This window comes from Cololabis saira, chromosome 10, assembly GCF_033807715.1.
Source record: "Cololabis saira isolate AMF1-May2022 chromosome 10, fColSai1.1, whole genome shotgun sequence".
Taxonomy (NCBI): domain Eukaryota; kingdom Metazoa; phylum Chordata; class Actinopteri; order Beloniformes; family Belonidae; genus Cololabis; species Cololabis saira.
In genome coordinates, this window is record NC_084596.1 from 1357452 (window position 1) to 1369045 (window position 11594).

General features: G+C 46.4%; 1 protein-coding gene across 1 annotated transcript in view; it reads right to left on the minus strand.

The window, feature by feature from the left end:
- The window catches only part of LOC133451734 (NACHT, LRR and PYD domains-containing protein 3-like), a 43568-nt gene extending 33677 nt beyond the window's left edge, over window positions 1–9891 (minus strand). Inside the window, exons 1-4 of the mRNA XM_061730876.1 lie at window positions 9814–9891; window positions 9393–9615; window positions 9232–9279; window positions 6705–8487 (exon numbers count right to left, since the gene is read on the minus strand). Coding sequence (XP_061586860.1) covers window positions 6705–8487; window positions 9232–9279; window positions 9393–9615; window positions 9814–9891 — 2132 coding nt within the window. The remainder of the gene's footprint in view (window positions 1–6704; window positions 8488–9231; window positions 9280–9392; window positions 9616–9813) is intronic.
- Between the last annotated feature and the right edge of the window lie 1703 nt (window positions 9892–11594).

Consider the following 11594-nt stretch of genomic DNA (forward strand, 5'->3'; position numbering starts at 1 on the left):
CAAATGAGGGGCTTCGTAGAGCGTTTAGGGCTCCACGGAGCCCCTCATTTCTTCCCTAAAGGGACACAGATTTTTTTATATATATAATGAGTTTTACGCGCGCGTGAAACCTTTACGTGCGGGTGTATGGTGCCTAAATTAGGGTCCTGCGTTAAAACGACGCAGAGCCTATGGCGTAGGGTACGCGGCGACGCGCACCTACGCCGTAGGCTCTGCGTTAAAGGAACGCAGAACCATAAACCGCCCTGAGCAGCTCTGAGGGGAGATGGGAGATAGGGTTGCCAACCGTCCCGATTTAGGCGGGACATCACGCATTTGAGCCAAAATGAGCGCATCCCGCACGGGACGCTCTTTGTCCCGCCGCAGCGGCCGCACGGGTAAAGGGAGGATGCATATATGTTTTCTCTTTGTGCGCCGCACATTGTGTGTCTGCCTGCCTGGCCAGCTGAATCCTAAGGGCACTAGGACCGCTCAGTATGCAGTGCTCACGTGCTTATGTGCGTGTGATTCAGTCTCTGTGTGTGTGTATGGGCGTGCGCGCGGTGTGGGTGTGCTGCGTTGGTTTGTGAGGAAGTGAAGCGCGTGCCAATATTTACATCTAGTCTCGCACGGAATAATGAGCGCTGCTGCAGGAGCGCTCATTTCTTTCTTCAGTCTTTCTTCAGTCAGGACCAATCTGTCACAGACACCCCTGCTTCCCAATGATGGACACTTAAATCTTAAGGAGAGACAGAGATAGGGAGAAGGCAGACACTGTCTGCGGTGCTGTTGTGTGTGTGTGTGTGTGTGTGTGTGTGTGTGTGTGTGTGTGTGTGTGTGTGTGTGTGTGTGTGTGTGTGTGTGTGTGTGTGTGTGTGTGTGTGTGTGTGTGTGTGTGTGTGTGTGTGTGTTTGCTTTCAGTGTTATATATTGCACCTTGTTGATTTGTTGTTCACTTTTTTTGTTGGAAAAAAAAGAAATGTTAAGTTACTGTAAAGTTAGTAAGTTTCAAATAAGTAGGCTAGGCAATAACCTAAAACTGTTTGCACAACATGGTTGCACTAGTGGGCCTACGATTTAATTGATTATTGCTGTTACACTGTTTACATTGTTTTAAACTGTTAAAACACAAAAAAATGAGACAGCAATTGTCATCTTCTTATTTTGCACATTGTGCCAAAAATAAATACATACTTGAACTATAAGTGTCTCACATGTATACCTCAAATACAAAACTGATCAAACTGATCATGAGTTGTTATTACAATCTTGTTACTGTAAGTGTATTTAGTGTAATACAGTAGCCTAATGTGTTTGTATAGTCTGTTATAGGTATTGTGCCAAAATGCTGTTATTTATGCGTTTTTGACCCCCAAAAACCCCAAAATTTTTCGGCCGGGAGGTGTCCCTCATTTGCAAATCTGGATGTTGGCAACCCTAATGGGAGAGGAGGAGGGGGAGCGGGGGGTGAAGCGGGGCTGCCGGGCCGTTCTCGTATCATCTTCGCACAGACGTTTATTAATGGCTGATCCTACCGTTAGTTTTTAAACTGTAAAAAGTGGGGGGGGAAAAAACATGATTTTGAAAAGACGGGGGGGGCATGTCCCCACTGTTGTGCCGGGGCGTTCCGCGCAACAACGGCGTGCTGCCACTCACTTGCTGTATTTTATACTATTCATTTTTCTACTTTTACTGTGACCACAAAATAATGTTGTTTTCCTGTCCTCCACCTCATCCTCAACATCTCGATCTCAGATCTCAGTGAAATTCAGTGGCACGGTGGAAGCCAAACAGGTTGCAGGAAGCCACTGCGCATGCTCAGCAGGCTCATTCATATGCAAAAACATACCATTTTTGGTATGAAGTGGGCGTGTAGAGGGCGGGATATGAGGCAGATTCAGCTGACCAACCTTCCAGCTGGACTGTGATTTATAAACCGAAAATTGCGTGCAAGTCTGCGTGCACATGGTTTTATTGATCCGGAATTTTTTTGCGCCCGGCATTTTCGGCTTTTGGGTGTACGTGCACTTTTAGTATGAATCCTACGCAGTCCATTTTAAATGAGGCCCCAGATCTTTAATACCTCATGCTGGGGCCTGTTGCTCTGGGCATGGTCATCGGGTGCTGACCCTTATTTCCCAATCATAATGTGTGTAAATGACACCATGAAAAGTACTGACAAACCCAGGGTAAGCAACTACACACAGACAGCTGCAGCGTCGGCCATCAGTGTGCCATCTACTGACATGGATGGATGGCTCCATGTTGCCACCGGAATTTCAGGACAAAATAACAATTGGATGCTTATGACTGAGCAGGCGGCACAAACCGTGGGACAGGATTGCCTTGTGTGTATGGGACCAAGGCCCTTGCTACAGGTCGTTCCCGCCACACTAAACCAAACCTGCTTAGTGACGGTTATGAATTCCACTTATCTGGCACTCGATTCATCTTGCGTGGCATGGGTTAAAGTGTATCCCTTGACTGAAGCACAAGAAAAGAAGCCAGTGTTCTCAAAGGACGTGCCACGTTTAAATTTTACCTGCATTAATATGACAGGAAATGGCCCCGTATTGGGCAGACTGCAAGCCGACTATTGTGCAGATGTTTCAGAAATGAATCACACTCTTGTTCCGGTGAGCAGGGCAGACATCTGGTGATGAACGCCTATTCGACCGTTTACCAAAAAACGTTACTGGCCTGCGTGCCATAGTATCTCTGATTCTTCCGGTCAGAGTAACTCCAGTAACAGTGGACAATTTACTGCTGGCCATAGACTATGTGCTGCCCGAACGCTGGCACCAGACCAGACGATCCGCATCGTGGATGAAAGGCCACGATCCCACCTACATCGACTCAATAGGTGTTCCCCACGGAGTACCTGACGAGTACAAATTGGTTGACCAAGTCGCCACAGGATTTGAGAGCCTACCCTTAATCTCCGCCGTGTTTCCCATTGTACCAAATAAAAATGCGGACCGCATTAATAACATCCATCACAATGTACAACGCCTAGGAAACTATACCGCGGATGGGTTTGAGGCCGTGCATGAACAGTTGTCCGCCACATCGTTAATGTGGTTTCAGAATCGAATAGCATTGGACATGCTGCTGGCAGGAAAAGGCGGAATGTGCACTCTGTTCGGTGAACAATGCTGCATTTTCATCCCGAATAATACTGCCTCGGACGGAAGCCTGACTAAGACCATTCAAGGACTTCGAGCCTTAAACGCTAAAATGAAGGACCATTCAGGGGTAAATACCTCCATGCGGGAGGATTGGCTGAACGTGTTCGGACGCTACAAAACCTTAGTAGCCTCGGCGCTCACATCCATAGCGGTGTTTGCGGCTATCCTCACACTGTGTGGCTGCTGTTGCATTCCGTGTCTCCGAGCTCTCCTCAACAGGTTGATCGTGACGGCCCTTGGGCACCAACCGCCAGCATCACTACAGGAGACATACCCCCTGCTGGCCACGGATTCCTCGACAACGGACAACGAGGACGACAACGAAGGAGAAGAGGATGATGACATCGACGACCACCCGCATCTGCCGGACCTGTTCCCTGACCTCGGCACTCATGAAGAAGATGAACATTGATGATCTTTGAGTGTAGATGTGTGACTACAACAGAAATGAACTCCTAGTGAAAATCTTCTGAGAAGACTAGGTTGTGATATGAAGTATGAGGTGTTGTATAATCATGCATGATAAACAGGAGGGAAATGTTGGAACTATTGTAAAAAAGTAATAAGTTATCATGCTTGCTATTAACAGAACGTATGATGATTTGCTTACGCCTGTGACGCACTGATAAAACAATGCTGTGTTAAGTGATTAAAAAGTGCTGCACAAGAAGTTTCCTAATTGTCAGCATAAAGCAGAAATCTGCAGAGAAGAGGAAACTTCTTGTTGCTAAACAAGAACAATCTATACCTGTCCACTGACTGCGACCACTCCCTTTTCCCCTCCCTTTAGGGGCACAGTCAGCTCCGTAAACTAGGGTACACCCAGAGTGAATAAAAGCAAGGAAGCAGCAGAGACAAATCGGAGTATGTTGGAGATCTTACACGTCTCGACTGCTCTCCTTGCAAGTAAACTCTAATGGTCTTTGTGTCTTTCTTTGTCTCCAGAGAGTTTGATGATACAAATGTTACGTGCCTAAACCTAACACACAGACAGTCATTTGTTGAGACGAACATCATCAGGTCAGTTTCTGTTGCCTCCATGGAGAAGTAACTTAAAGAAGTAAAGAAGTAACTTAAAACAGAAGAATCACAGAGCGATGGTGGTGTGGAGGGAAATACCAGACCTTTGGACTTTAGATAATATGATAAGCTTTAAAAAGAAGCTCAAGTTATTTTTGTTTACTCAGGAGAATGAAATGGACTGTTAAGAATTGAGCTATTAATCTGTTTATTGTGTTGACACTGTTTCCTTTTCCTCTATTTCTTTGGTGTTTGTGTGTGTAGATTTGCTGAAGGGAGTGTTAAAATGTGAACAGCACATGATTGTTTGTTCTATTTCACACTGTCCACAAAGTTGTTGTGTTGTTGAAAAACTGGAAAATATTTTTTTATTCTTTTTAAATTGAGCTATTGATTGGATTTTTCTTAATATTGTGTTTGAGAGTGTGATGAGAAAATGTAAATCCTGAGTTTAAAAAGAGGAAATGTAGAGTCATAATGCCATTGTGCTGATTATAATGTTGTTTTTGTACTTTGAGCAGGTGTCTTAGGGGTAAATCCACAAAAGGATTGCGCGGCTTTTGCGGCCGCTAAACCGGTGCAAATGAGACAAAAAGAGAGCGTCTAATTCACAAAGCACCCGCAAAGGGGGAATTGCTCCACAAACTGCGCTGCCAAGCAAATAGTGGCAGTCTGCGCCGGTGCCATTTGCATGCATGTAAATTAGGTAATATTCATACATTCGGCGCAAAATTGCCCCCTTTCTATGCAAATAAGCCTCATTGCAAAAAGCGCCTAATTCACAAAGGCCAGCGCTATTTGCCACACGCAAAAATAGTGGAGCAAATACCGTCTTTCAGAAGCGTGTATTAAACTGCGCGCAAACTCCCCGTCTGTCTCTGTTTCTCTCTCTCTCTTCAATATCATTCAAGCCTGTGTGATACTGAATGATATTAAGGGTGAAATCTACATTCAGGCATGTAGACAATCAGATCAAGTGGGGTTGTGGACTTATCGGATTTAAAAATAAAAGTAACAGGACGGAGCTCAGGATTCATCCATACATAAGGGGCTGCTTTATTACAAACAATTCCCCCATATAAACATATAAATGTAGAATGTGTGTGTTTAACAGCTGACCTGTAGGTGTGTGTAGCAAAACACAGAACATGAATTACCGTCAGATCCTGATCTGGGACCTCATCTATAAAGCTTGCCTGCGCACAAAAAGGGCCTGAAAGATGCGGCGACGCGCACTGTACGGTGCGCGTCGCCGCGTAACCTTAGCCGTATGCTCTGCGTCGATTTAACGGGGAACCATAAACCAGCCTTGAACAGCACGGAGGGAGGAGGGAGGAGAGGGAGCGGGGCTCCCGTCCCGTCTTCGCACAGTGTCTTGAGGATTTACAGGCTGAGCCTACCGTTAGTTCTTAAACTGTAAAAAAAAAAAAACGGGGGGAGAGAGACAAAAGCATGAGTTTGAAAAGTGGGGGGGCATGTCCCCCCTGTTCCCAGTGGAAATTGTGCCCTTGCGCCTCACAGCGTTTTATTTTCACTCGCTTTATTTTTTATTTCTGCAGTTTTCATTATGGACCAATGTGTGTGCTGAAATATGGAGAACACTGGAAACAGCTCCGCTCACTTACTCAGAAAAGGGCAAATTGCACTCAGCTCCAAAACTTTATGGGCGTGTTTGCGCTGGTATATCATTAGAGCAAAATCTTTTGTGAATAGGACCTTAAAGCGGGGCAAATTGCGGGCGCAAATGCGACGCAATTCACAGCGCTATTTGCGGGCGCAATCTATTCTTTGTGGATTTGGCCCCTAGTGTCTGTTGTCTCTGAGTTGTGAGCATTTTGTTTATGTATTTTAATTAATAATAATGTAATTAAGCTGATGATTCTGATGAGACCCCAGAGAAACTGCTGTGAAAGGTCAGCAGCTAACGGGGATCTAATAAAACAACCAAACAAACAGTTGTAACGGTCACCAGTTGAACACTTGGTGGATTCTGACCTGAGAGACTCCAGGTGACAGTGTGGACTCTCCAGTCTAGGACACAGCTGCTCCAGTCCAGAATCCTGCAGGTCGTTGTTACTCAGGTCCAGTTCTGTCAGACTGGAGGACTGAGAGCTGAGAACTGAGGACAGATCTTCACAGATGTTCTTTGAGAGGAGACAGTCACTCAGTCTGCAGACGGAAGAAAAGAACAACAACCAGGTTATTTGACTGTGATGGAAGAAAATGTGGTTGTGTCTCCAACTGTTCTGCTGGTCTTCAGCTCATCCTGCCCCCCCAGTACAAAGATAAATTAAAGTGTTTCCTTGTCAGAGTTCATGCTTGTGTGTTTGATTTTAAGTCCAATGTGTCATTAAAGTCTCTGGAAATGAAAGAACCAGCGTAAACTCACTCATGTGAGGTTGCGCTGAAAAAAAGACCCAAACAAGTGAAGAAAACATGAAATGTGGAGGTAAAACGAGAATTTTTCAGAAACTAGCCTCCACTCCAGAGGTCCAACATGTGTCTGTTGGTACTTACAGAACTTTCTTGGAGGCTTTGACCACCGGCAGCAGCCTCCGTAGAACCTCCTCTGAAGCTGAGAACTTCTTCAGGTCAAACACCTCCAGATCCTTTTCTGATGACAGTAAGATGAAGACCAGAGCCGACCACTGAGCAGGAGACAGTTCATCTGTGGAGAGACGTCCTGACCTCAGGGACTCTTGGACCTCCTTCACCAGAGACCGATCGTTCAGTTCATTCAGACAGTGGAACAGGTTGATGCTTCTCTCTGTAGACAGATACTTACTGATCCTCTTCTTGATGTATTCAACTGTTTCTCGATTGTTCTGTGAACTTCCTTGTTTTGGTTCCATCAGACCTCGTAGGAGAATCTGATTGGTCTCCAGTGAAAGACCCAGGAGGAAACGGAGGAACAAGTCCAGGTGTCCGTTGGGACTCTGTAAGGCCTTGTCCACAGCTGTCTGATAGAGGTCAGTCTCTGTGTTCTTTTTTTCCTCCAGCAGGTTGACTCCAGACTTGATGAAGGTCAGATGGACATGAAGAGCAGCCAGAAACTCCTGGACACTCAGATGGATGAAGCAGAAGACCTGGTCCTGGTACAGGCTGCTCTCCTCTCTAAAGATCTGGGTGAACACTCCTGAGTACACTGAAGCCTCTCTGACATCGATGCCACACTCTCTCAGGTCTGATTCATAGAAGATCAGGTTTCCTTTTTGCAGCTGCTTGAAAGCCAGTTTCCCCAGAGACTCCACCATCTTCCTGCTCTCTGGACTCCAGTGTGGATCCGTTCCAGTTCCTCGGTCATACTTGACCTTCTTCAGTTTGGCCTGGACCACCAGGAAGTGGATGTACATCTCAGTCAGGGTCTTGGGCAGCCGCCCTCCCTCTCTGGTTTCCAGGACGTTCTCCAGGACTTTCTCCAGGACGTTCTCCAGGACCGTAGCAGTGATCCAGCAGAACACTGGGATGTGACACATGATGTGGAGGCTCCGTGATGTCTTGATGTGGGAGATGATCCTGCTGGTCTGCTCCTCATCTCTGATCCTCTTCCTGAAGTATTCCTCCTTCTGTGGGTCAGTGAACCCTCTGACCTCCGTCACCATGTCAACACACTCAGGAGGGATCAGATTGGCTGCTGCGGGTTGTGTCATGATCCAGAGATGAGCAGAAGGAAGCAGGTTCCCCCTGATGAGGTTTGTCAGCAGCACGTCTACTGAGGTGGACTCTGTAACATCAGTCAGGTCCTCATTGTTGTGGAAGTCCAGAGGAAGTCGACTCTCATCCAGACCGTCAAAGATGAACACGACCTGGAACTCTTCAAAGCTGCAGATTCCTTTGGTTTCAGAGAAGAATCGATGAACTAGTTCCACCAAGCTGAACTTCTCCTCTCTCAGCACATTCAGCTGTCTGAAGGTGAATGGAAGCAGGAACTGGATGTCCTGGTTGGTTCTGCCTTCAGCCCAGTCCAGACTGAACTTCTGTGTTAGGACTGTTTTCCCGATGCCGGCCACTCCCTTCGTCATCACCGTTCTGATTGGTCCTCCTCTTCCAGGTGGGGGTTTAAATATGTCTTCCTGTCTGATGGTTGTTTCTGCTCCATCTGGTTTCCTGGAAGCTGCTTCAATCTGTCTGACTTCATGTTCTTCATTGACCTCTCCGGTCCCTCCCTCTGTGATGTAGAGCTCCGTGTAGATCTGCTCCAGAAGGGTTTTCTTTCCTGCTTTCGTGACCCCCTCAGACACACACTGGTACTTCTTCTGCAGCTTAGACTTCAACTTTTTACAAACTTCAACTACCGTACCTTAATGAAAGAACGTAAAGACAGAGATTTAGTGTTTTATGAAGTTCACTCAACAACTTAATTCTAAAAACAATCAAGATCTGAACATCCGCTGATCAGCTGTAACTTTACGACGAGCAGTCCAATATTAAGTAAATCGCTTTTAAAACACCTCTGAACATTCAGAACGTGGAAGTGACAACAACACCTGGGTTTCTAGTACCAGGATGTTAGCAGTAGAGCCCTGAGGGGTTGTGGGTTGAAGTGGAAAGTCCAGGTTTAAGACTTGGAGTGGAATTGGTCCCCACAGTTGCTATCAGAGCACATCAGGTTGGTATCTCAGATGTCTGAAAGATGGATGAACACCTCAGATCCTTAATTGTGTTCTTAGACACCTTCCTACGCAATGTGTGACCAGAGACTTGTCTGCAGAAATGTTTAGGTGGGTGCTAAGATAAATGTGTATAAAAACTGCTCAAATCTGTCTCAGCATCGCTGTTTCAGGTGTTGCTACCCAAATAACATATGAACATCCCTGACAGCTCTGGAGCTCCGTCACCTCTCCTGGGACACCAACACGGCATCACTGTCCAAGAAGGCTCAAGAGCGCCTCTATTTCCTCCTGAAACTGTGGAAAGCCAGAGCCCCATCAGGAGCAGCTTCTACAGAGGCTCCATCGAGAGCATCCTGACTGGAGGGAAATAGAGCCATTTCACAGGAAAGTATTTGTGAATTGAATCAATGCGACTGACTGGAACCATTTACCTGTTGCACCAGCTGGAGAGACTGGATTGTCCTGGACATCAGGTTTTCCTGTTGGAGGTCAATGAAACACATTATTATCAGTTATTTTTTTAAACAGGATAAAATCTTCATAGTAAGATGGTTTTTGTGTTTTTTCCTTCTCTACAACAGCCCTTTATCACCTTTTAACTTCTTTAAAATCGTCTCGGCCACCTCTCTGGTCTTTGAGGAGAACCTCTGCATCATCAGATTTACTGTGTCCAATCTGTCCGCCTTTTCCAGATAACACAGTGGGATCGGCTTGAAACCATCCTTTGATTCTTCTGCATTATTCAGGTACCACTGGAATTCCTTCAGCCCACTGGAGTCCAAATTCTTCAAAGTGTCCTTCAACCACAATTTTACCTTAAAGAAAAAAATCATCATAGATTAAGTTTTAAAATCTGAATTGTTGACAGAGAATCAGATGGACTTGAACAAACTCAGGAACATCCAGAAATCTGAAAATGGGTTAAAGATCAGTGTTTCCCAACTCTGGCCCTCAAGGGTCGCTGCCCTGCAGGTTTTAGATGTTTTCCTGCTCCAACAGGCCCACGTTTGGACCTGCAGGTCTTCTTGGCAGGAGCGGACTCCAGCCAACCCAGTAAAACCAAAGATGAGTCTGGCAGTCAGCTGGACCATTGACCCTGTTTTGTCCAGTCTGGTAGTAATGGGCTTCCAATCGTCTACATCGATGTCATATCACAACACAACAACTCTTGTGCAAACTGACATGCATGATGAAGATGCTCCTGAAAACTACTGACATAATCTAGCACATTGTGCTCAGTGTGAGATGTTTCCGTCCACCATTTTCCCTTGAGAAGCTGAAGAGGACGACCCACCCCACGACCAAAGACTAAAGCTGCAGGACTAAATCTAAGAGATCCCTGTGCGGTCTCTCTGATGGCAAAGAGCAAAAGTGGAAGACCCTCATCCCTCTCAAGACAGACCTGGACAACATAGACTTTAAAGTCTGATGAAATCGTTCCCCCAAGACAAGTGACAAGGACTCGATGTTTGATGCAAAAACTGTGAAACTTCTCTGATGATTTCAGTGAACTGCTGTCTGTGATCTGTGCTGATTTAACCGTGTAATCATTGTTGCTGATTTTAACATCCATGTGGACAATCCTCAGGACAACCCTCAGGACATGTGGACAACCCTCAGGACATGTGGACAACCCTCAGGACAAAGGGACTAAAGACCTACCAACTTTGGCCGACGCTGCATGTAACAGAGAGCAAACACAATAGGGGGCGGAGCTAGACCTGCTGGCTCTGCCGGTCTGAGCATCTCAAAGGTTAGTGTGTCTGATGCAGTGTTAGAAGTAACGCGTTACTGTAATCCGATTACTTTTTTCAAGTAACAAGTAAAGTAAGGGATTACAATTGCAAAAACAGTAATTAGATTACCTTTACTTTTCTGAAAGAAGGCTGCGTTACTGCGTTACTAAATGCAGTATTTGTTTTGTGAAAATATCTCATGACTTTGCGCCGCTCATACTGCTGACATACTTTCCCCGACCCTGCACCCCAACCTGGGACTTGCTGATTGGGCCGGAGCTTCGGGAGCTGCGTGCTGGCCTGCGGTCCCCACCCCTGGTCATCCCGTTGCTGCTTCCACCTGCCTGCTGTGCTGTTGCCGTCCCTGACCCACCAGTCTGGCCCTCGGCAGGAGGGTCCCCCCTGATGAGCCTGGTCCTGCTCAAGGTTTCTTCCTCCTAAAGGGGAGTTTTTCTTGCCACTGTTTGGCTTAAGGTTTTTCTCCCACTAGGGGAGTTTTTACCTGCCATTGTTTATGTAACAACTGCTCGGGGGTCATGTTCTGGGTATGGGTCTCTGGAAAGCGTCTAGAGACAACTTTTGTTGTATTAGGACCACATGAAGGCACTGCTCAAGAACTGCAACATAGCACCAACCAACCTGGAAAAGACAGCAGCAAACCGAGACATCTGGCGATCCTCCTGCCTCTCAGGTGTCTCCCACCTGGAGGAGAAGTCATCCCTAACACGTGCGGAAAAACACAGGCAGCGGCATGAGCGCTGCAAGGAGTGCTCAACCAGGTTCAACACACACCTGCCCCTTGTGTGGAAAAGTGTGCGGATCAGCAATTGGTCTGCACAGCCACAAGAGGTGGCATGAGCGCACCAAGCGCTGCGTCGATTTAACGCGGAACCATAATTCAGGCTTCAGTGGTAAACCAGAGACGACATGAAGTGCGAGAGAGAGCAGGAGCATGCAGCGTTTAACGCCTGGAATTACAGACATTATTTTGAGTTTGACTCGGTCAAAAGTGATAAAAACATTCTCGTCCGCTGTAAAGTCTGTGTGGGAGGAAAGCT